The sequence below is a fragment of the Callorhinchus milii genome, unplaced genomic scaffold (assembly GCF_018977255.1).
Source record: "Callorhinchus milii isolate IMCB2004 unplaced genomic scaffold, IMCB_Cmil_1.0 Scaffold4, whole genome shotgun sequence".
Classification (NCBI taxonomy): Eukaryota; Metazoa; Chordata; class Chondrichthyes; order Chimaeriformes; family Callorhinchidae; genus Callorhinchus; species Callorhinchus milii.
This window is the reverse complement of record NW_024704745.1, coordinates 72,555,759-72,582,044: the sequence shown is the minus strand read 5'-3', so window position 1 is coordinate 72,582,044 and position 26,286 is coordinate 72,555,759. Positions and strand designations below refer to the sequence as shown.

The 26,286-nt window shown below is 39.6% G+C and overlaps 1 protein-coding gene across 2 annotated transcripts in view; it reads left to right on the top strand.

Moving 5' to 3' along the window:
- The first annotated feature begins 539 nt into the window (after window positions 1-539).
- Window positions 540-26,286, top strand: part of dclk1a (doublecortin-like kinase 1a) — a 167,566-nt gene continuing 141,819 nt past the window's right edge. For both annotated transcript variants that reach the window (XM_007891262.2, XM_007891263.2), the window contains exons 1-3: window positions 540-887; window positions 1,299-1,685; window positions 12,226-12,572. In XM_007891262.2, the coding sequence (XP_007889453.1) occupies window positions 884-887; window positions 1,299-1,685; window positions 12,226-12,572 (738 nt within the window). In that variant the 5' untranslated portion in view covers window positions 540-883. The remainder of the gene's footprint in view (window positions 888-1,298; window positions 1,686-12,225; window positions 12,573-26,286) is intronic.

The following is a 26,286-nucleotide window of genomic DNA, read 5'->3' as shown; positions in this document are numbered from 1 at the left end:
AAAAAAATCCTTCCACACACGTACACCGGCTTTCACGTTCAACGATTTGGAAAGTTGTGTTTGTCTTGAAATCATCTCTGATCAGTAAAATGAGAATTTGACAGTTTATGTGATGTGAATTATATACACACACACATATACACCCATAATATATATTTCCCACCACCGAACCAGAATAATTTGTTCTCTTGCTAACCCTGTGGGAGTGTTAGCTCTGCAGATCACCACAACGTGAAATCTACATTTTTTTTTAGCATTGAAATGAACATGAATTATCATCACTGAAATGCTTCCAGACAGGTTTTTTTCACCCCCCCCCCCACCCACCCACCCTAGTAAGTCAATTTCCCATTCACATTTCCCACCCACGTCTTTTCTGGTTATTTATTCTGAATCTGGGCAGATGAAAGCTTATTATTTTTGCTGAGTGCAATGTGAAATAAGTTTGATTAACTGGTGAGTTGGCTATCAGCTGGATGTGATGAGGTGGTCGAGATGGGAGGGTGTTGGTGTTTGCAATCCGTTAACAGTTTGTCTGGGGAGGATGCATTGAGTGTGTGACTGGTGTGAAGGATGAATTTAAATGAGGGACGGACCAATGCAAATTATAGCTAAAAGCAGCTGCAGCCCACACTCTCCTCTCTCTCTCTCACTCACTCACACACACATACATACATACATACATACACTGAAAAATCTGGCGACACAACAAAGGCATTCACTGCAATTTCTCTCCCTCCATACCTCTTCTGCTCTCTCTCTCTCTTTCTTTCTTTCTCTCTCTCTCTCTCTCTCATTCCACACCCAAATAACAAAGCATCTGGGAAGAAAATCTTCTGGAAATAAAAGCTTCTCTGTTGATCTACTCTGTTCACCTCCATAAATGGGTATGTATGATTTACATATATATATAGATATATATATATATTCCTTTGCTATCAAACCCATTCATTGTGTTTGGATGTAAATGAGATTAATCATCATCACCATCATCAGTAGAGATGCTTGCTCAATGACTATTTTCTAAATTGACAATTTTAAGAAGAAACAGGTTATTTATCACTCCCTCTCTCTCTTTCATACATGTTGTTTAAACCGAGGCATCCCTTTTTTGATGCAATGATTTCTCTTTGTTGTACAGACAGACAGACAGACAGAGAGATCAATGGCTTTGAATGCACATGTTATATTAAATAAAATGCAAAGAAAAGCTGGAATGGATTTACTGTGTCTCCTTTAATAATAATTTAATTGTTTGTGTGGGTTGTTGTTTGTTGCTTTTAAAAAAATAATTCCAGATCAGCTCAAGATGTCTCTTGACAGAGAGTTGGAGTTTGAACATTTTGATGAGAGAGACAAGGGGATGAGGTACAGCAGAGCATCCAGAGTCAATGGCTTGCCCAGCCCCACGCACAGCGCTCACTGCAGCTTCTATCGGACCAGGACCCTGCAGACTCTCAGCTCGGAGAAAAAAGCCAAGAAAGTGCGCTTTTACCGCAACGGGGATCGTTACTTCAAGGGCATAGTGTACGCTGTGTCCCAGGACCGGTTCCGATCCTTCGAGGCGCTGCTAGCTGACCTGACCCGAACTCTCTCTGATAACGTCAACCTGCCCCAGGGAGTCAGGGTCATCTACACCATCGATGGCTTCAGGAAGATCAGCAGCATGGATGAGCTAGTAGCAGGTCTGTGTGTGTGTGTATATATATATTTATACACATCTATATTTTACATATATTCAGAATTAACCCCCTCCCCACCCAAATAGATACAGCGTACAACACCCTCCTGACATCTAGCATGATTGTCATATGTGTTGCCCACAAAATACACAGTCAATTCACTTTTACAGTATATTCTTTGAAGCACTTTGAGACGTCTTGACGACGTGACAAGGCGCTTAATAATAATACTCCCTGCAGTCCACACCAGCTTGCAGAGCAGGCAGACAGACACACACAAACACTTAACAGCTATGGGTTGTGAGCAGTTCCACCACTTTTCAGCCTCGAATCTATTCTGCCCCACCTTCCTATTCTTCGAGTCTGTGTTATCATAAAAAATGATAATAAAAAGCAATGAATAAACACTTCACTGCGATTCCACACAATCGATATCAATCAGTTGTAATTGTGGGTGGGAAAAAAAACCATTTCAGGCCATATAAAAATATTACCGGTTTAGATTATTTTCTTTGCATTGTCAATAGCTGAGCTGGGTGGACCCGATAAAGCCATTTAAAACACTAGCATTCTTCTAGAATAGCAACACTGTACATGACAATCTATCCGCCCATTGTTTGTGATTGTTTTATGTAAGAATAATAATCCTTGCATTTGATATAACGCTTTATCACATCGTTGAGACGTCTCAAAGCGCTTCACAGGATAAACCGTAAAGTGGAGTAACTGTGCATTTTGTGCGTGAAATGTGGCAGCCAATTGCGCACAGCAGTGGCCCGCACAACAGTGGTGGATTGAGTGACCAAATTATCATGATTTTTTAATATTTTAAATGTATCAGTATGTACACGTAACACGTTTAGTATCACCTTCAGAGCGGTTCTTGTGTTGAGCTCGCCCTCGAGTCAAGGGGCAAGCTTGAGTTGGGGAAGTGTCTGTATCTGAACAATAGATGGATGGATGCTTGAATAAATTCTTACAATGGTTCATGAAGGCACTCTCCTTTGAGAATAATGTAGCTCCCAATCTGTCTGCGGGGGAGGGGAAGGTATGACTGTATCAATAATGTAAGCCGGTTGTCATTTTGAATGGAATATTTTATTGCTGACACGAAGTAAGAGCATACAGTGAATTCAAGGACTCGGTTTCAGAATGGTCCTTATTCTTGAACACAGAGATCATCATTAAATAAAGGGTGGTGGGGGGGGGGGAGATGCAGTGTAGGTAATGTACAGGCGACCTGTGACTTCATAGTTGCCAGAGGTCTCAATTAGAATACAATGATATTAGTTATACAGAGACAATTAATGAATGCATCTCCGTGATACAATTCACCTTCAGAGCAGCCCCACCCCCATCCCCCCACCCCCACCAAGAGCACAAGATTGACTGACAATCATGCAACGGCTTCTTTGGAATAAAATGTTGAAAGTTTTGGGTTGTGCAGTGCAGCTGTTTTGATAAATACAGTAGATTGTAAGGCTGTAGGAAAGGCTGGGGTGTGAGGCACATCTGCACTCACACACACAAAGGGGAGAAAGCTGGGTGGAGCTTGTCTGCTTTCTTCAGTCCTTGTGTAAGGAAGGTGTATATACAGTATTGTCCACGGTTTCTCGTTGCTGATTGTGTTTAAATGAACCCCGTTTTAGTTTTGGGAAAAGAATATTTATTAGCAATAGTCCTAAGCAATGCATGTGTTGATTGTTACCTGCTCTCACTGGTGACTCTTGTGCTAAGAGATCACAAGTAGCTCTCTGGTCAAGAGCAATTACTCCACAAGTGTGGTGTTTGTCACTCACTGATGTGCCAGCTTGGCTTTATTAAAATTAATATTTTAGTGGATTTTTAATGAAGTAAACTGGGTGCCAAGCTTTTATTAGGAGGCATACCAAAGGCTTGTGGCCATTTTGAATAATCAAGCTCTCAATCTGTGATGATGATGGATGGGATTTGATGCACAGAACTGAATGTTGGCAGTTTAACAGAAACCTAATTCATTATATAATTTGTAATATATACGTAGATATTTATGTTTAAAATTGAGCATTATCTTAATTTGCATTTCTGAGAGCAATGCGCTGAATTTGAGTGGTCTACTGATTAAAATAAGGAGCCGAATGTGGATTAGATGATCTATTCTGAACAATATGTCACTGCCCATTCTGCAATATTGGTGCGAATGGGGACATGGCTGCTTCTAGAAATAACCAAACTCAGAAACAAACAGTATTGCTTGAAATGCATTTTAAATGCCATCTCCCCAGGGAAGTCAGAAACCTGCTGGCCTTAAATCACTCCCAAAATGTCAAGTAACCTGCCAGAGAACCCAGGTAACTAAGGAAATAACGCACCATTTTGTTACAGTTTTAGTGCCTAGGATTTTTTTTGTGTGGAACAAAATGTCAAAATGAACACTTTTCTGTCCATGATGTTATTATACTGTAATAACAATTGAAGTTGAGTTAAAGGTACAATATTTTACAATCAATCAGAGTGTTGACTTCATGTAGAAGATAAGACGGTAGTGGAGAAATTGTACATTATCGAGGAGCATTGTGTAAGAAACGTCTTGTAACTCAACTATCCTTCAAGTAATATTGCAATGAGTGGAAGCAACTTTTGAAAAAAAAAAGCATTAATAGGAATCTATGGAGGGATATTTCTAATTCAGAGAAATACCTAACTCAAACCATTGCAAATGTTATTTTTTATAAGTGATTTTAATTCTTCCACCTCCCTTGAAGGTGACTCCATTTTCATGACAGTAGAATATGGATCCATGACTTTCACAAATGTTCTGGTGTATTGCCCAAGCATGCATTCCTCATCTTTGAACGTAGACAGTGAATATTGGTAATTAATGGTAACGTATACTGATAATGCCTTGCTCGTTTGCCTACAAAATATAATCACTATGTTTTACAGTAAATTCTGTAAAGCGCCTTGAGACGTCTTCCTGACTAAACCTAAATGAAAGGATTATTATTAATAGTAATAATAGTAATTGTAGTATCCAAATTTAACATATGTAAACTCCCAGCAGAGTTGTTGGAGAGTTATTTCTCCCCTTCTTCATGCAACAACAACAACAACATCTTGGATTTATATGGCTCCCTCCACGCCGGATGGCGTCTCAGAATGTTTGAAAGCAGTCATAGCATTTCTAAAAGGCATCCAGGGCTGTTAATTGTTTTGTTTCTCATTTTCCCTTTCAATAAACATCTCTGGAACTTCCATCTATAGGTGGGATGCATGGAATTCTCATTTTGGTTTGGATATTCTTAAGCATGATCATCTTCTCTCAAGATTAAACTGTGCTGTGCTCTTTCCCGACCTCACCTGGAAATGCTATGGAATTATGGTCACCATCACATAAACCAAAGCCTTGACCCATACAGGCTGGTGATCTAAACCCTTAGAGGAATAGCTTTTGAGGATCAACTAGATAAAGTCGGGCTCCTCAGTTTCAGAAAGAAAGATGTAACAGGGTAAAGCTGAATGGGTCTGTGAGATAATGGGTTAGAGAAAATGAACAAAACTTTCAAATATGCCAAGGCACCAGGAAATAGGGACACAAGTTTAGGGATGTGAAAGTTCACCATCGCTCTTTATAAAGAGGGCAATTAACAGTTGAAACAGTTAACCAGGAAGGGTGATTGAGGTCAGGACATTAGACCCATTTAATGATGTTATAAAACGGAGATGATAAAGATGCTATTCTAGAAGAATGAGATCAGGTGTCAGCTATGATCCATTTGGTAGCACTCCTGCCTCTAGGTCAGAAGGCAGGGGTAGGCTGACTATGTGGGAAATTGGGAAATTTCGCGAGTGAATGGTTCTCAGGCACCCCCATGAATGTCTCCCAATACTTATCACCCCATATAGCCTAGTTCAGAAGTTCTATTTTAGCCCCGACAAAGTTTTTAAACGCACAGAGGTTTTATCAATGCACCCACAAATTGGAGCCCCCAACTCATCGTCCCTATTTTACAGGATAATCCCGAAGGTTTTCAGGAGCCAGTTCGTCACTGTCGGAAGATTGTGAGTTCAAGCCTCGTGTCCTCTGCCCGACCTCCCCCATCATGGGAGAGTAAACTTTCAGCCATTTTGCACCCGCACCGTGGAACTCCATCCCTCCTGCCAACCCTTTAAAGCCCTCCTTAAGACCTTCTTTTTGACTGTACCTTTTGGTCAACTATCCCTTCCACCTTCCTCAGCTCCCCCCACTCCCAAGATTATGCTCCCTGTCCGCACTGTGAAGCACTTTTGAAACATCCTCCTGATTTGAAAGTCGCTATATAAATGTAAATTATTATTATTGTTATTAAATGCATAGTCCAGGCTGACTCATTATTGTACAGGGGCAGGACTATATTGTCAAAGATGGCATGTGCTCTCATCTACTCGCTGAGATGGACTTTAAAATCACAGGACATTATTTGAAAAGAGAAAGGAGTTTCTCTCAGTGTCCTGACCATCAATCTTCCATATAAAACTGATCATTCACTTCATAGCTGTTTGTGCGTCATTACTGTGCACAAAATGTTACTGCGTTTTCCCACAACTTTTAATATAACAGCAATTAATATGACGTACTTTTAGACATTTTGACTTTGTAGCCTATATATTTAGCCTATATAGGTGCAAGGATTATTATTAAATGGGCTGAAAATGTTCTTCATCCGAAAGTCTTTTGTGCTGCCTGGCTCCAATCAGCAAACTCAGCACAGACCTGGGCTAAATCTTGCGCCTTAGAGGAGCTTTTAAAATGTATTTATTATTAAAAAAAAATCTGCCTTTATGATAATATTGAAGGTGGGAGGGAAGGGACAAGGCAGATGGAGTTCCAGAGAGCAGCCGTGTTTTAATTTGTAATGTGCCACACTGTTTATTCAATAAACACCGAGTCCAGGTAATTCATGGTGATTTTTTTGTCATTATTGTGAACTTCATTTATATTAAAGTTGATTGAAGCCTAAATGATCCCAGTGATTGCTACAGTAGTTGCTGACTCACTGTGTTTGGCCTCTGGAATCAACTGACCCAGTTACGAATCCAACTCTTGATTTGACAGTTTTAAAATGTCAGCAGAGGACAGTAAGAGATAGACTTCCTGTCCCAATTTTTTGGTTTATATAAGAGTACTATTATGTTTCTGGTATGATTGGAGTGCTTAGCAGAAAAGAACACCATCTATTTTATACAAATTCTACCTGGGTTGTGTGGCAATAGACATTTTTCCTTGTGGCAACACCAGCCTTTACTTTATCATTGGGGCTGATTATTTACTAATGGTTGAGATTGCATTTCCAGCCGAAGTAGAGACAGAACTTTACCAAATAATCTGTATTTGGTAAATATTATCATATTATCATAATATTATCATAAATGCAGATACATTTGAATAATAAATACGTTTTAAAAGCTCCTCTAAGGTGCAAGATTTAGCCCAGGTCTGCATTGAGTTTGCTGATTGGAGCCAAGCAGCACACGGGACTTTCGGATGAAGAACATTTTCAGCCCATTTGTGATTGCATTTCCAGCCTAAGTAGAGACAGAACTTTTACCAAATAATCTGTATTTTAATCCAAAGGTTACTAATGATGAAAAATGTACCAACTGATGGGTTGCACATAGTACTAACGGTAACCTCATTATAATAACAATTATAATGCTTGCATTTGATATAGTGCCTTTCACATCAGGAGGATGTCTCAAAGCTCTTCACAGGATTTACTCTGAAGTGTTGGGACTGGATATTTTATTGGGAAAACCAAACCCAGCAGACACTTTGTACACAGCAGTTTCCCAATCAACCAAGAAGTGAATTGACCAATTTTATCTGGGTGATTGTAGTTGATAATGGGAGAAATTCCCCTTTCCTTTTGAGCATGGGATCTTTAACATCCATCTGAACACGCAGATAGAACCTTGATTTAATGCTTGATCCAAAGGATGGCACCTGTCACCTTCAGCACTGTATTGGAGTTTTAGCCTAGACTTTGAATTCAAAGTCCAAATGTGTGGCTTCAACGCACAACTTTTCTGACTAAAAAACAACAACAAAATTACATTTGTATAGCACTTTTCATGTCACAAGAGCTGAGCCAGACTGCCATCTTTCATTCTGTTCATAAAAGCTGAAATAAGAATCCTGCTAATTCTACTTTCACATAATTTTCATGCACAATTTAATTGATGCAATATTTGATTAATGATATTTACACAAAAAAAGTGAAGGCTTTTCTCAAAATCAATATGCTCTTGGCCTGAAAGAAAGCAGCTGAAATCCTAAATTGTGTTTTATTATGACAATAAATAAGTTTAAAGTGTAAGCACGGTAAAACATGATTGTATTTCAGCAATGTTTCACTGACTTATCAACTATACTTTAATATCGTGAATGTTGACACCTGCCACCCTCAGCTCTGTGTTGAATTCCTTTCTTGATGTATGAAGTCTAACTAACTTGTCAATTGGACGAATTATTGACTTTGGTTATTGACTTGGATTAGATTGATGCAAGCCAAGCTTGATTGGTAGAAGAGCTTAATATTATGTGATGCATTTTATTTTATATTGCAAACTAATTACACAGTTAAGGTCATAGTCCAGCTCTAAGGCATAAAGGTGCTGTTTGTATTCTCAATTTCACAAAATCATAAGAAAGCTTAAGAAGAAAATCTTTTAATCTTGTTCGTTCTGATCCATCTAGAGTACCAACATTTCAAGAAGATCCACTCTTGGGACATCACTCTTCAAGGCTGAAGAACCCTAGCTTATCTTATCATTTTTAATTGCTCTTCCCTTTAATGTGAAGGATCGGTTATATTGCTTTCCTCTGCAGTACCTTTAAGGCTTAGGTGGCCTCCTTATATTGTGGCAACAAGAACTGAATACAACAACAACAACATGATTGCAATTATAGAGCGCCTTTCACGTCGGGAAGACGTCCCAAGGCGCTGGACAGTTGGGTCGGGACCCGAGCAGGGGGGAAATGGTCAGGGTGAGGGGAGAGAAGGGAGGGAGTGAGGGAGTAGAGAGTCGAGAGGGGAGCTGATCGCACGGTTGAAGAGAATACTGTACTCCAGGGGTAGCAGGACTGAAAACATTGTACAGTTTGAGGAAAACTTTCAAGAATCTGAATTCAACTCAATTGGCAATGTAGCCAGGCACCTGTGTACCTATTTTCATGCTCTGATTGGCAGAGAGTTCAGGGAATGAGAAGTGATGTCCCATAAGGATAGGTGTTGGGGCCTCAGCCTTTCATGCTATATATAATTAACCTGGATATAGGAATAGAGGGGTATGTATCAAAGTATGCCGATGACATTAAGATGTGCAGTACATTGAATGACGAAGTGAGCAGGAAATTGCCAAAGAATATTGATCGATTAAACCAGCAAAGCAATAACAGATGTAGTTCAAAGTAACAAAATGAACACTTGTAAATCTTGGATATAAGATTGCCAGGTGCAAATCCATCCTAAATGGTGAGATAATGGATGAGGGGTCTAGGGATGCAGGTACTAAAGGTATTAAAAACTAGTTCATAGGTGCCGAGAGGAATCAAGAAGGCTATTGGGATGCAGAGCTTTATCACAAGAGTTCATAGATGGGGCTATATTGCTGAAGAAGTTGAGCTTAGATCCCCAGAAATGATACTCAGACTATCTAATGATCTGGTCAGGCTACACCTAGAGTACTGCACACTGTTCTGGTCACCATGATATAAGGGCACTGCCCAGGCCCTAGAGACAGTGCAGAGGAGAACAAGGATGATCTTCAGTGTTATGGGATCAACAATTAGACAAGCTTTAATTTTGAGAGATGACAACCTTATAGAGATGTAAACATTTTAACTGGGATTAAAAAAATAAAGCCAGAACAATACTTCAGGATGCACCTGAAGAGTAGGACATGAGGACATTTGTTTTCAGTTGCAAAGGGCAATTTCAGGATAGATGCTAGTAACTTTTTGTTTACCCACAGGGTAATTAATGACTGGAATAAATTATCAGGAAGGTTGATTAAGGCTAGGACATTGGACTCAATTAAAAAACAAAATTTTAATCTGTGATGGGAGGATAGTAGGGTGGGTATCCTGAGGGATCAGATCAGATGGACCAGAGGGCTTTCTTCATCCAGATTTGCCAAGATAATAGTTTGGATCAAAGGATTTAACGATGGTGAGATGCTTAATAAACTGTGGTTATACAGGTTTTTTTGAAGACAGGATATTGAGGGATGATTTGATTGTTGTGAGTAGGTATTGCCAAAAAACTATACCAAAACACATCTCTCTATTTAGGGAATCCAAAATAAATGAGCATGATCATAAAGCAATGGCTAAGTCAGTGAAACAGCAGGATGGCCCAGAAAAAACAAGAATTAAATGTTCCTAGATATCACAAGATCAGAAGATTGGTCTGGATGAAGAAGGTCCTTTGGCCTATAATAATAATAATAATCCTTGCATTTGATATAGCGCTTTTCACGTCGGGAGGACGTCCCAAAGCTCTTCACAGAACACACTGTAAAGTGAATTGACTGTGTATGTTTGGACGAATGCGGCAGCCAATTGCGCACAACAATGTCCCACAAACAGTTGTAGATTGAAACTGACCAATTTATTATTGTTTTTGGTTTTGGAGGGATTATTATCCAATCATATCCCTACAGAACACCTTCCCTAGGGTCAGTTGGGGCACTCTAAAGAGAGGTAGATAAATACTTACCTTGTAAGGATACAGTATTGAGGGAAAGAGAACAATTGGCAGAGAAATGGAATTAAAGGAGATTCCTGTAGACTTAATGGTGGATCATGATTGATAGGCTAAATGACCTACTGCTGTTCCTCTGTTTCTTTGGCTTGATGTTTGCTGTCTCATACTGTTTAGACATGATGAGTAATGAAGCACTTAACACTCCTTTCAACTTATTTCTTGGAAAATTCTGCCTCATCATTTTTGCTTCTCTTATGTAATACCTTGTATTTATCTGTATTGAATGAATTTGTCAGTGTTGACAATGAGGAGCATAGGCTTGAAGTTGTGGAAGGAGGAGAGAGGGGAGATTGGGTGAGGGGTGATGGAGGAAGAGGAAGAGACAGCTGAGTGAGCAAGATAGTGAGTTATCTTTTCCGTTGTCGACATAAGGAAGCCCATCACCTTGGATTTCACGTTGGATGGAGGGGTGAGGGGAGGGAGTGGAGAGGGTGATGCAGATGAGCAAATCCGCTTAATTTTCAGCACGAGTAAGGACATCAAAGGTCACATAATATGATTTGTATAGAAAAGGGAGTTTGTCCTGGCGAACAATCATCCAAATAAAAGGTCATTCACCATATTTTTGTGGGGTTTTGCTGTGCGTAAATTGGCTGCTGCATTTACAAGCAAATACGCAGTTATTGCCCCTTCACAACAGTGAAGTTGTCGTATGTGCTGTGTCAAACGTAAGCATTATCTTGTTATGAAGTTTACTGTCCATCCACTGTAGGAGCATTGAGTCTATTTTGAGTGTCACCCTTTGGCAAAATCAGCAGTGCTGCAGTCTAGACTTCTGAATCCTGTTGGCAGAGAAATGACATTGATGACTGAGTTTCCAGGCTATACAGGGGAAATCTATTTATCTAATAAAGTCTCATGGTTTTGGGAGAGGAAAAATCATTGGGGGTATGCTGCAATCCAGTGACTCCTAATGTAAGGTAGTTGCACGTGATGTTGAATGAGACAGTATTGTGTTCAGTTGTAATTGTTCTCACAGTTGAATAACTTGCACACTATTAGGAACCCAAAAATCGGAGGAGGCCATTCAAGTAGTCAAACATACCATTTCATTAGATTCACCCACAAAATATACAGTCAGTTCACTTTACGGTATATTCTGTGAAGAGCTTTGAGACGTCTCAACCACGTGATAAGGCTCTATATCAATTTGCAAGGAAGGATTTCATATTATTACGGTGGATCGTTGCATCCCATTTTTTTCTTAATAGCCTTACTTTCCAAGTGTCTGAGCATCTCCTTTTTAAACATCCTGTGGAGTCCTACAGCTCAGTGGTTAGAGCACTCGCCTCGCAAGCGAGAGACCTGGGTTTGATTTTTTTAAAGTAGGAAACTGGTTGTTAGTCAGTTGGCAGATTGCTTTTCCAGGGGTAACAATTCCTTCAAAAAGAATAAAATAATAAATTGGTCACTTCAATCCATGACTGGTTGTGGGACACTGCTGTGCGCAATTGGCTGCCGCGTTTCGCCCACAAAATATATAGTAATTCATTTTCCAGTATATTCTGTGAAGCGCTTTGAGACATCTCGAATACATGATAAGGTGTTATATCAAATGCAAGGATTATAATTATTTCCATTAACTTCTGCTTTGCAGGTCTTCTGGGGTAGTGCATTCCATATTGTTACAACTCTGGGTGAAGAAATGTATTCTTTTCTAATCTAGTTTTAGTCTAGTCTAACTATACTTTCACTGTAATAAATGAAGATCCATTATGTTTATTGGTACATTGATTGAATCATTGTCTTATCCATAGGAGAGAGCTACGTCTGCGCATCTATTGAATTATTTCGGAAACTGGACTACACAAAGAATGTAAACCCCAACTGGTCAGTGAATGTCAAGGCAACTGCATCTGGAAGAACACCACCATCTCTCAGTAGTGCCAAGGCTATTCCCGTTGAGTCGAAAGAGAACAAAGATTTCATTCGACCCAAATTGGTCACCATCATTAGGAGTGGTGTGAAGCCACGGAAAGCCGTCCGGATTCTTCTGAATAAGAAGACCGCCCATTCATTTGAGCAGGTTCTTACAGATATCACCGATGCCATCAAGTTGGATTCGGGAGCAGTGAAACGTTTGTACACACTTGATGGAAAACAGGTAAATGTCTGCGGTGCTATACTAATGCTATTGAATAAAATGGGAGTTGTTTGCTAAAGCTTCAGCTGGACAGACAAACTGGGGAGGGATAAACAATACATGAAGCTGTATTGCTGTATCGAGAACAGCAAGCAAAGGGTGCCACTCTAAAAAATGTCGTAACCAGGGACATATGCCAGGCTTTGTGCAAGAATCAACCTAATGTTCTTTAAGATTTAGTTATATGTACAATGTATAGATGTAAGCCAAATTCAGAATTTTCTTCATTATCATTTGTGATGGTGCAGATGCTCCTTGTGAGTAAGTAAATACTGTGTGGTATGTTGGCAGTTAAGCTAATTATAGATATTTTAAACCGTTAGCCCCGCATTATCACTCCAGGGAAAACTGACTTCATGAAAATGAATGTTTTACATTCAAACACTAATTGCAATAACTCTAGCATCTTAAAGATTAGAACTTCTTCTCAATGTAATTGAATCCTTCAAAGACCTCCACAGCCTTGCTCCTCCCTCCCTTTGTGACCTGCTAACTCCAGATTTACCGGTGCGCTTCCTCCGCTCAATGGGCTCCGGCGTGCTCCATATCCCCTGCTTGGCCCACTTTGCCATCACGGGCGGGCCTTCAGCTTCTCTGCCCCCACCCTTTGGAACTCCATCCCCCAGTCCCATCACCTCAGTCCCTCCCTTGCTTCCTTCCGTCTCAAGACCTTCCTCTTCGACTGCATGTTCGATCAACCTCCTACTCTACCCTCTCTCCCCTCCACTCCTCCTGATACCAACCCGAGCTTGGGTACAAACCCCTGACTGTCCAGCACCTTGGGACGTCCTCCTGATGTGAAAGGCACTATACAATGTAATTTGTTGTTGAGACATCAATGCTACAATATACTTCTATACAGTATTAGTCTCAAGTAACAGAAGTTTAGCTTTCAGACCTAAATAAATTATTGGAATATAAACTGATTTATTGCGCCTGAATTCATTACCCATTGGAATGGATCCCTGGGTTGGCTACAGATGTTTTACTTTGTATCTTCATTCTTCAAGGGTTCATCTAATTTAGTTTTTGTGTGATGTAATTGACACCGCCTCAGTCATCACTTATGGTACTGTCTTTCACACCATAATAGCCCTATAGACTGAGATAAGTGGTATTCCAGGGAGCTGGTCAAGGACCGTCTGGAAAGTACAAAGGTCTTTTCAGGCTTGATACTGGCTGCAGTATTGGGGCCAAGATCACAAATCATAGAAGTTATACCAAGATAGATAGATCTTAGGGATGATGATCATAGCTACTGAACATTAGTTTAATGAGGGAACATGTATATGGAGCACAGAAGTAGACAACAAATCTGCAGGAAGATTTAAAACAAANCAGTAACATAGGAAATAATGTGGAGATGGATAGGAACATAGAAACACGAGGAAGCCATTCAGTCCATTGAGCCTGTTCTGCAAAAGAACAGATTAACTGGAGAAGGATTTTTTTGAAAGCAATTATTCTCACCCTCTGACTCTCGTTAGGGCTTGGGACCAAGGACACTGGATTCACTTTACCCAACTGGCCATTTGCATGTAAACCTGACAATGAATGCTTACGTGTGAGACTGATAGTGAATGTGGATGTGTGAGTCTTAATAATAAATATTGGCCCACGGGTGTGACATTGAATGTTGATGTGTGAGTGCAACAATGAATGTTGACGTTTGAGACTGACAGTGAATGTTGTCTGTTGTATTCACACTTTATTCTCTCCATAACCCAGAGCACTGTGACTAGCTGTAGCTCCCTCATTCATGTCCTTGATAAAATCATCTAACTCGGTAGAGACTGAAACCTGCAACATTTCTCAACACTTTTTGGAAAGCTGCAAAGGATTAGAAAATCAACAGCTTGAAGAGTAGGTAAGGTCTTAAGGGATATGTAAAAAGGGTGGAGAAATGGGATTCAGAAATCTTCCATGATCGATTATAAATGCTGGAACAGCCTCGATAGGCAGAATGCCAACTCCTGTTCCTATACCTTAGGGCAGTTTGAATTTATACTGATTTCTGTCCCTAGTGAAAGATTACATTAAATAGTTTTTAAGAAAAAAACAGTGAAACCATCAGGACCCCCAATTCTACATTGGTATCTTACACTCTACCAATCTGTACCTGTATTGTCCAGACATATGCAGTATAGATATTGTGTCTTCAGCCCCTCCACCCCCCCAACCCCATGGAGTTCACTCCAAAACTGACAACCAAAACTAACACTTGTGGGTTTCTTGGTTGCTAGGTGTAAGAGACGACTCTTAATCACAATAAGGGGTTTAAGTGTGTGCTAAACACCTGGCAGCCTGTTGCCCCCTCCCCTCTTATAAGAAAAGATGAATTCTCAAAATCCCAAATTTGTTGTTTTGGTGAACATTTAACTGTGTGGCAATTTGTACTCAAAGGAGTACCAATCTAAACTATTTTTGTGTTCTTTGCTTTGATAATTACATGCAGTACTGTTTTACAGAGTTCTTGGTATTACTTTTAATGTGTTAACAGCTATGATATGAATGGAATTTAATTTAGCATTCTACAAAGAGTATACATATGTAGAACTCAGTCTGGATACTCTTAAACATGGTGATTGGTTTTCACATGTGTCAGATACCTGGTTGCAATTTTGTTTTACAGAGAGTGTTGTTTTGTTTTGGCAAATGTTAAGGTATTAAAAATGGACTCATTAAGCCATAATAGGCTAATATCCAACATTCTTTACAAGTAGATGCTATTCTTATTATCCTTTTTGAAGACTTTGGAACAGCATCAAGTACTTTTGTTGGGAGTCTGATATATTCTGTTCTCTGTATGTGTGTGTGGGCGTGTTTGGGGGGGTGGTTGTCAAAGTTCATCTCGCCTTTAGTCTTTAATTTGGTTAGTTCAAGTATCCTCTTTTCTCAACAATGGTTCATTAGTGTTGCCCAAGTGGATATTCCTCCTTCAGAGCAGGTATCATTTTCGGTTACAATGAAGAAATTAAGTCCCTGACCAGAATGCAGATTTATAGTGTGAGCCAACAGTTCACAGTAACTAACCTATCGAATGGATACAACATCATCACGTCAGCTACAGAGAATGTAAATTCTTTTTGTGAATGCTCCCAGCAGACCTCAGAAACTAGAACAGGAAGGAAGTGTTGTACCTCAATGCATCTATTTTAATTGTGCATTTTTCCCCATAACCACTATCACAACTCCAACTACAAATCTTTTATCTTGTTCATTTAGAAAGAACAAAGTAGAGCACTATTTCAGATTGTATAAGAATTATATTTCTTGGCTATCTGTGGACAAACGTGGCATCCATGTCCCATAAACAGGTGAATGACCAATTAATCTGTAAAATTGTTGGCCAGAACCCCAGGAGAGACTTACTTCTTCTTCAAGACCCATCTCATGACCCTCCTCTTTGACCATGTATTTGGTCTCCCTCCTACCCCAACCCTCCCAGTCCTCCACCCGTCCTGATCCCAACCAACAGCTCGGGTGCAGATTCCCAACTCTCCAGTGTCTTGGGACGTCCTTCTGACGTGAAAGGCGCTATACAAATTTGTTGTTGTTCTCCATTTGAATGGTCACGCAGGATCCTCTGAAATCCACCTGAAAACACTCGATTTTGGTTAAATTTTGAATATATTCATAATAATACATTCATATCCTCACCAAAATACGTTTACTATTTCTATTTTGAATTTCAGAAAATACAGTTTTGAACGTGTTTTGCTATTTGAATTTCTTGGTGACATTTGCTTTTCTGTTGCCTCTTTTGCTTCGACACTTTATTTTGATAATTTATCACCTAAGACAGGCCTCTCAGTGTTTATTGTTTGCACGGTTTTGCAACAGTAGCTGTGCACCATTTTGTGTCAATATTCTGGTACAGTTGGATAATATATATTTATTGTGTTTTGCATTGCCTGTCAGATTCACTGGGGGTAGGGAATCATTCAACACAGCTCATGTTAACTCTGCAAGTCAAAACCCTAACGGATAGGGTGGTCCTAGCTGGACAAGCAGCGGAAAAGCTTGCCAGACAGTGATATCAATGGCACACTATACGGTTATAGCTGGTTAGACTCCAGCAGTACCCCAAAGCACACTCTGGGATCGTCAAACCTTGGCTATTGCCAATCTGTGCATAATACTTTTCGTAATTAGGTAAACGGAGTGTGCAATCCATTCTCACAATCTGTCTCTGGAATTTCCATGTGTAGGTGGGATGCCTGGAAGTCTCAGCTTGGTTTGGATGACCATGGTGATGGGTTTCCACATGGGTCTGGTGAAACAAAAAAAACACAGTCACAGTTTTTCAATTTTTATTTATCTCCCAGGTAATCTCTAATACTCTTAACTAGTCAATGATTATATTTATTTTAATCTATGGTTTATAACAAAATTAATCAAACTTTGGAACAGCATCAAGTGCTTTTGTTGGGAGTCTGATCAAACTTAAAAATCCAGAAATGCACTGATGAAATCTATTTATAGTCAGTCCTTCTTCAGTATTAACTGCAAAACAAGAGATATTAAATTGGAAACAAAAGGCAAAATACTGCAGATGTTGGAAATCTGAAATGAAAACAGAAGTCCCTGGGAATACTCAACAGATCAGGCAGCATCTATGAAGAGGGGAATGTGAATTAATGTTTCAGGTTGATAACCTTAGGATGAAAGGTTATCGACCTGAAATCTTTACTTGCTTTCCTCTCTCTATAGATGCTGCCTGACCTGTTCAGTGTTCTCAGCAACTTCTGATATTAAATTGGAGCCTTCGGTGATACTGTATTATTGAACTGTCCCTTTGAATGTCTAGAATATCTATCAACTGTTTTTTTCTTTGATGCAAGGTATTTTCTCCTCTCATGGTTCTCCCAGCATTATGCCTTATCACCCAGCTAAAAGTGAGAGCAGGTGCTTCTCTATTGTTATGTGAGGTGTATTGAGGAGTCTAGAGATACCACACTGTTAAATTTTTATTCATTTCTTTTGAGAAAAATGTTGGAAGGTCTCTATTCTTCCCTTCTCGTGATGGCATCAATTAGATTATTTTTTATACGGGTCGGCCGGGTGTCTGACATGTGCAAACACCTATCCCCATGCCTAGGCATATTCAAACTAGACTGAAAGTTCAATGTTTGGGTGCAACATTCACATGGAAATGTTACCTGTGTCTGGAAGGGAATGCACACTCTCTCCCTGGAGGGATGTTGGCTGCTTACCTAATTCTGGAAAGTTTCCAGCGCAGGTTGGCAAGAGCCAAGGGTTGGGGATTCCAGAATGAAATGTGCGTTGGTGTAATGCTGGGGTTCAACCAGCTAAAATTGCACTACAAGCAGTGTCTGACAAACTTCCTGCTGCATGTCCAACTTAACTCAACCTACCCTTTGGCCTTTTGGGCTAACAGGAGCCGCATTTGAAGAATTCCTGCTCCTAGTAACTGGTCTACGCTTCCAAGTCTCCCAATGAGTCAGGCTTACTGGTCTGTTATCAGTGGTACCTTGGAATACTGTGGATATGTAACTCTTTCACGTCGTCCAGACCAGACTGATGGATGAAGTTCAGTTTTCATTGGCTCTTCATTGACAATTGCAACCAAGTCGCAAATAGTGACTCCTTCTATGATTTTGATAATGTGAAGTGGGCCTTGGCAACTTGATGTGATCTACTTCCAGAGCAGAGTTCCCATGGGTGAGAGGTGGCACCGTTCTGAATAACATCAGAAGTTATGAACGATTCCTGTTATGAATTGTCACCGGTTAGATCCAATTACTGTATATCACAATGTTGGATATTCCAGTGATATCCATCTTCCAAAAGCTGCCACTTGGATTAAACGTGCTTGATGCTCCAGTCGTAGGTGGGGAAATAAAGGTAAAAATGATTTTTCAAATATATGTCAAGGTACGGCTGAGCAGCAATAATGAGCTACAGTGCTGGGGAATTGTGAATAGACAGACTAATTGAAGGCTTACATCATTTGTACAGGATCCTAATCTTCTGGGGCTGTTTCTGCAATGGGGCCTGTCCTACAATGGTACCTTGGTGAGAATGGTTTTGAATGTGTAAATGTTCAGCCAATTTTTAGAAGGCTTCATTCTCCACTGGTCCCAGTGAGCATGTCGTTTGGTCAGTTTGCCCATCCCTCATTCACCAGCTCATTGCAAACCATGATCCATTCTTTTGTCTGTGGGCAGTGGAAACATTTCGATTGAATATTCTCTGTAAAACAGAACACCAGTATCAATAAGTGGCATCACACTGTTCCAAAAATAAATATCAATGAGATTATTAGGCAAGTGAATAATAACAATCCTATTATTGACTATGATTGACCTCAAAGATATTCAAAAATGAAATGCTAAAGTTACTTTTCAGTTAGTTGATTTTTGGGGTGAAATTGCTGAGTTCTGGCAACCTTAAAATAATGTAGTGCAGAAATATATTTAGGATAACATCGTTTGCAGTATTAGTAGCCAATGTGTATTGAAAGCTTTAGATCACAATTCTGAAATGTGTCAGTGCTTTAGAGAGAGGTCCAAATATTTATTCATTATAATTATTGCACATTTAAGAGTTTCTTGCAATATCCTGCTTTTGCTAGTGGCTGTATTGTGGTGGATAGGAAGCTGCTGCAATAGAGTATTATGATTTGACTAGTACTCACAAGCAAAGATGTTGAGGATTTGCTTAACTGACTGACAACAGGGAAATATTATAGCTTGAATCTGTCACAAGCTATAACTTATTCAAGCAAAACAGTGCAATGTTTAAATCTGTGAGATTTGGGTGTGAGACTTGGAAATCGGTGAGATTTGTACTGACAAGTGATTTCAGACTGCACTTCTCTGTTTAGCTGAGCTTGTTCTCGCTCTCCATAATTTTGCTTTTAACTCTGACCACTTCTTCCAGACTAGAAGTGTTGCCATGGGAACCCATATGGATCCCTGCTATGCCTGATTTTTTTTTGTAAGAACATGTCTGTGTCTGTTAATTAGGCCTAGACTAGAAGTGATAGTTACTACGGTGTTGCAGGGCCTTTCAGACAATGTGAAAACAAACTGTTATTTCACAGAACATCCTTTGCTGATGCAGTAAATTGGTGAGAAATAATTTCTCATCCACGTAGGATATTGCTGCGCGCAAATTGGCTGCTGCGTTTGCCTACGAAGGCACTGTCACTATACTTTCTGTGAAGAACTTGGAGTCATCTTGCTAAGTGTGCTGTATGAAAAGGAAGGATTATTATTATCTTCACTGACCCTATTATCAAAGGTGTATCACCTGGTATAACAATGGCCTACACCCCCAAAGCATTGTCATCAAACTAGGGGACAACAGTGGCCCTATCTTCTTTTGGCATAAGAACATTTTTGTATGTTCAAACTGTGCCTGTCTAACCCTGGTTCCCATCTTCTTCTTGATCACAATCTTTCTTTGTATGTGTTCCAATGAAACTCTGGCCAGCCAAGTCTCTTCTTCGGCAATTTCAGGACAGACATTAGGAGGTTTTTCTTTATCCAGAGGGTATTTAACTACTGGAACAGGTTGCTAGGATTGGTGGTTGAGGCCAGGACATTGGACTCATTTAAAAAGCAGCTTGATGCTGTGATGGGACGGCGGTAGGTGGATACCTCAGATTTAAGTACTCTGAGACGCTACCCTGCAAGGAGGGCACTATATAAGTACAAGTTATTGTTGTGTTCTAGAGAGATGAAATGGACCAAAGGGCCTTCTTCATCAAAGCCAATCTTGTGATCTCTGGTACCCTGTTGACTGTGGATGGTTTGCCCTGCTTTTGCCTTGATCCATGGAATTTCATTGTATATGCTACCCGATCCTCACGTTCACTTGATCTACCTTGGAATCTTTCATCCCCTTGCTGGACCAGTTAATAGAATTTCCATTGATATCTATAGTAAATCTACAGACTCCTACCACTGCTTCAATTATTGTTCTTTCTACTCTTCATGTAAAGACTCCATTCCTTTTGCTAAGCACCTGCTCCAATCAGTCCACTTTCCACTACAGAGCTGCAAACTGACCTCTTTTCCTTCCATGGGGAGGGTTTCCCATCCTGCATGATCGAGAATGCCCAGGATTTGGTTTCACCCCATTTCCCATGTTGCCATTCTCAAAGCAGTAACAGAATCCCTTTTTTGTTACCTGGTAGTGTCTAGTTTGAAATATTCTTGAACTTCTGATCTTCCTTTATGTACAGAGTAAAACATCAATATAGTTTAATGATTCCTTGCTTAGTTGTGCAGGTTAAATAACTCCCATTGTTGATCAGATACATGAAGGTTATTATGAATTGACAAATATCAGCGTACAGTAACGAAATACTAAAGACATTAATTCTTATTGTGTATGTAAAAACAAAAACAATTTTTTCACGCCCACAAAAATCTATTTGACATTAGAAAACCTTATTTTAACTCTCACTCCTAAAATATTTGTGCTGAATCTCTTTCCCTTCTCCTATCCTCCAGCATGTCATGAACAAGACCTGACTAATATAATAGTAATAATGCAGTTAAAATTCCATTGTAAAGGGACTGCAGATTAGGGTTTCAAACAACAATGGCTACGTTATCGGGAAACATTAATATAACTGGATCTTTTTTATACTGATTAAAGATGAACTCACATATTAATGGTCTTTTGTGTATTTTTTGACTGGTACAACAGTGCTCTTTGCCATTGTCACAGGATGTAAATGTGTGCACAGCTGTTCAGCAGATTGATTACTGAACCCTAATAAACAGTTGACTGGACCTTACAGTTAAAACAGAAGTACTGGTGCACAACAGTTACATAAAGGGTGACCAGCAAAAACAAACAGGTTACAGTCAAAATTATACTGTGGAAGGCAGTCTGCCAGCTGAGGTAAGTTAGACTTGATGACAGATGGGCATTTGAGTAGCCAGTCAGCTATTTTCCTGCACATCTTATCAAGCACTATACAACAGAACTGAACAGAAACTAAAATACAACTTGCTATCATATTTTTGCACAAGGCACTTCTGCTCACAGCTTGAGATTCTGTGAGTTACATCAATTTGAAATCAGGCTGACCATAAGACCGCTTTGCTTCTTGGAGTCTGCGAATAGAATAAATATGCAGCATATGATATATTTATATACACATATGGAATAAATCCTGTAATCACTTCTTTCTTCTGCCCTGATTTTACAGTTGGAGCATTTTTTATGTTAGTTCGAATTAGTCTGCTTTGTCAATTCATGGCAAAGCAATTGGCAAAGGTAGTTGCTAAGCAACAACATCCACGGCACAAAGCAGCGAGACTGTGTGACTCGGTGATGTCATCTTTTGGCGTGATGGGTGGTGGACAGTTTTGGAGCCTCAACCAGTCCGCTCACTGATTCCGAGTTTTTTTTTATATATGAAGGAACCCATTTTGGAGGTTTGCAAAATTCTGCGAGCCTTTAGAATTACCCTGTAGGCAGCTGTTCAGCAAAGGGTAAGGTAACAGATGCTCAATCTTTACAACATGGCTGCAGGAAATACTTAATCTCTTTATCAGTGATCCTGTCCATCCATTTTGAACAGTTCTGCTTAAACTCAGAGATTTTTTCACCTTTTGAAAAACGCCTACCTCAGATTTAACGTGAGCACATTCCATCAAGTTGTTCAAATGTGTTTCATGTCCCCTGCCCCTATCTACCGCACCATCAGCCGGCAGGCTTTCAGCCATTCTGTTCAAGTTCTCTGTAAGTCTATCCTGGGAGTCCCCCTGACTCACCCCCTCCCCTCTTTCGAGGCCTGTCTCAAATCCTAATTCTTTGATTGGACTTTCAGTCATCTGTCCCATCCCCAGCTCTCAACGTCCATCACCCACGGGTGCCCAGCTTGCATTGTAACACACTTTGAAACATTCCTCCCCATGTGAAAAGTACTATGTATATTGTATTGATGGGACTCAGCTGATCATATAATGACTATCTTTCAGTTGCAAAATTGATGTGCCTCATGCTTGTCATGGGATTCCATGCTACTACAACGGCATCGTATTTGCAAATGATCAATAATTCAAGGCACTACTGAGACAAAACAATATATCCCATTTAGAATTGGTAATGGTGCTTGGAGGTCATAAAGGGATGCTCGTGTGTAAAGATGGCTATTTTAATCAATTTAGCAGCTGAACATTCCTCAGTGGACGAAGTATTAGCCATGTTTGCCCACAAAATACAGTCACTGCACTGTATAATATATTCTGTGAAGCACTTTCAAATGTTTCAACGATGTGATAAAGCAAGTATTATTATAAGATGCTTGCCTAAAGACCACTTATCGCAAACTAAAAGGAAGCATTATGATGTTAATCACCTTAAGAATTTCGATAGTTAACATAATTATGGCTGCATTTATTATTGACATCAAATTTAATTTTTCATCTTTAAAGTATTATTTGGTTACTCATGATTTGAAGCCATTGCAGAACCGTATTTAGGGGAAACTCATCAACTGTCTGTTAAATGATGAATTGTTTTAATCCATTTAATTCATGTAATGATTTCCCTTTTCCAAACATCACGCGCACTTATGATCTGCAGTTAATTGAGAAAGGAAAGTGCAGTTTAAAAGGAAGAGCTAACTAACATTTCAATGCAATCAAAAGCTGTAATTCATGTGGTAGCCTGGCTCAGTTGGTAGCGCTCTCAGCTCTGAGTAAAAGGTTCAAGCTCCATGCCGAGACTTTAAATTCATACAGATAGACCCTCTGGTCATTCACTTCACGTTTGTGAGACATTGCTGTATGCAAATAGATTGCTGATGAATATACAGTCATGACACATTAAGGTGTGATAACATACAGTACCTTCAATGGCAAACTATGCAATTTTAGCTGGTTAAACTCCAGCAATGCTCCAAAACACTCGGGGGCTCCCAAGCCTTGAAGTTGTCTGCCACCTGCATAATTTATACATTTTAGTATATTATCATGTTCATATATGTATCCAGGCAATTGCATTGTAACAAAAATGTGAAACAATAAGCATCAAGTAATTGATTCATGTATTTGATATCAAGTTGATCAGTTATTTTTTTTGAAGATCTGAGTCTGAAACAGAGATTTCTTCTGACTTGTCACATTTCTTATTGAAGTCTCACTTATCTAGGCAAATGATACAGATTTTACCCGTGTTGTTTTTAAACCGCATAATAACATTTCCAGAAACTAAAGCTATTCACAATGTGAATGCCAGGCAAGTGATAAAATGTAATGACTGTGTTTTTTCAAATAAAGTGACACCTGCTGTCCTTTCAATGAGTTAATCTTATTAAAATAGAAACTGCAATTGTAAAGGTGATAAAATATACACAAGTCATTGCTGTTAAACCCGGTGTGATGTATAGCACTGTTTTAATAGCAAGATTAGGAACTCCTATTTGCTGGGATGGAAGCTATGGCAAGTCATGGACTGCCTTGCTTGTTCATTGGTGAGGTTCTGCTCCTGTTAATATTCAACATTATTTTAATTCCTTCATTTTTAAAAAGAAAATTCTCCCCTATTTAGCTTACCTGCTCTGTACTATCCAGTATTGTTCAGTGGAGAAGGAACAACAGGCTGCATTTATATAGCACCCTTCACAAGGGGTAATAATAATAATAATAATTCTTGCATTTGATATAGCGCTTTTCATGTCGGGAGGACGTCCCAAAGCGCTTCACAGAACACACTGTAAAGTGAATTGACTGTATATTTGTGGGCGAACGCAGCAGCCAATTGCGCACAGCAATGTCCCACAAACAGTCGTAGATTGAAAATGACCAATTCATTATTGTTTTTTGTTTTGGAGGGATTATTATTAGACGTGTGGAGTAAGGAAACTTGCCCAATGTTTCGCCCTGCCTGGAATTGAACTCAGGTCTCTCGCTTGCAAAGCGAGTGCTCTAATCACTGAGCTACAGGAGGCCCAAGCTGGCTAAGCAAAGAGAGTGGGTGGAAGTGGGGTGTGAGCAGTTTGGAGAGGTAGGGAAGTCCTGGGGCATAAAGTGATTTGCAAATCACTTCATGCCAAAGCACCTCCCTACTTTTCAATCCGTTCTGTGATAGGGAGCCAATGGAACCTTGTGGGGGTGTAAAATTTAGTATGGGTGAGATTATGGGCATCGGAGTTCTGAATCAATTGCACTTTGTGAATGGTGGAGTGAGGTGATGAACGAGCAATATGTTGAAGAAAGCAAGCCGGGAGGTAAAGAAAATGTGATGAGGGTTTTAGCAGCGTTGGACTATTGAGGTCTGGTCAGAAGTGGGCAATGTGGCAGAGGTGGAGGTAAATGGTACTGGTCAGGGATTGGATTTTGGGTAGGAAGGACAATTTGGAATTGAACTGGATGTCTAGGATGCACACGTGTTCAGGGAGTATGAGGGATAGGCTAGGCAGGTAAAGGAGGTTGGAGCTGCTGGTGAGAAGATGTTGACAAGAGACAAGGAGGATGACTTCTGTCTTGTCCATGTTCAGTTGCAGAAAGTTGGCGCTCATCCGGGCCTTGATGTCTGACAAACAGGTGTATAGAACATCAGCGGACATGGTGGATATAAAAAAGTAATAAATAATCCTTGCATTTGACATTTCATCCACAAATATACAGTCAATTCACTTTACAGTCTATTCTGTGAAGAGCTTTGAGACGTCTAGAAGACGTGAAAAAGGCTATATCAAATGCAAGGATTATTATTATTATATTGAGCCTTATTATCTTGTCAAGATGTTGTCAAAAATTCAAATGTGACTGTATTTGTAGACAAATGTGGCAGCCAATTTACACACAGCAATGTCCAGCAATCAGCCATAAAGTGAATGACCAATTTTATCTGGGGGATTATTGACAAGGACACCAGTAGAAGCTGCCTTCTCTTTTTGAGTATTGTCATGAAATCTTTATTGATATCCATGGTACCATCTGCTAATAGACTAATTTGGTACAGCAATGTGTTCCTTTAGGAGGTATTTAGCTCCAGTAAAAGTAAATTTGTGACTTTTATGTAATTTAAAAAAAGTCCACAAATTCTGTAGAGGACCAATATTGCCATCCAATGGCACTAGGATATTGTAATGGATAAGAATAGTTAAATATATATAAATGCAGTATTTGGATAGCAATTGTTAAATTGTCTAGGTATGGAGATTAGCAATTGTTAAATATATGGAATAATAGTATTTAATTTAAATTTATGGTAAGTATTCAGTTATTGAATAACTAACAAATCTAATCGAATTTTTCGAGGAGGTAACGGAAAGGGTGGATAAAGGTAGTGCAGTTGATGTAGTTTACATGGACTTTCTAAAGGCATTTGACAAAGTGCTTGTAAGAAAGATAGAAGCCCATGGTATAAAAGGAACAGTGGCAGCGTGGATCCAGAACTGGCTGGAAGACAGAAAGCAGAGAGTTGTGGTGAACGGCTGCTTTTTTGACTGGAGGGAAGTGTACAGTGGCGTTCCCCAGGGATCGATATTAAGACCGCTGCTCTTCTTAATATACATAAATGATCTGGACTTGGGTATAGCAAGTACCATTTCCAAGTTTGCGGATGACACAAAGTTAGGTAGGGTGGTAAACAGTGAGAAGGATAGTAGCCAACTGCAGGAAGACATAGACAGAATGGTAAAATGGGCAGACACATGGCAGATGAGTTTCAATGTGGA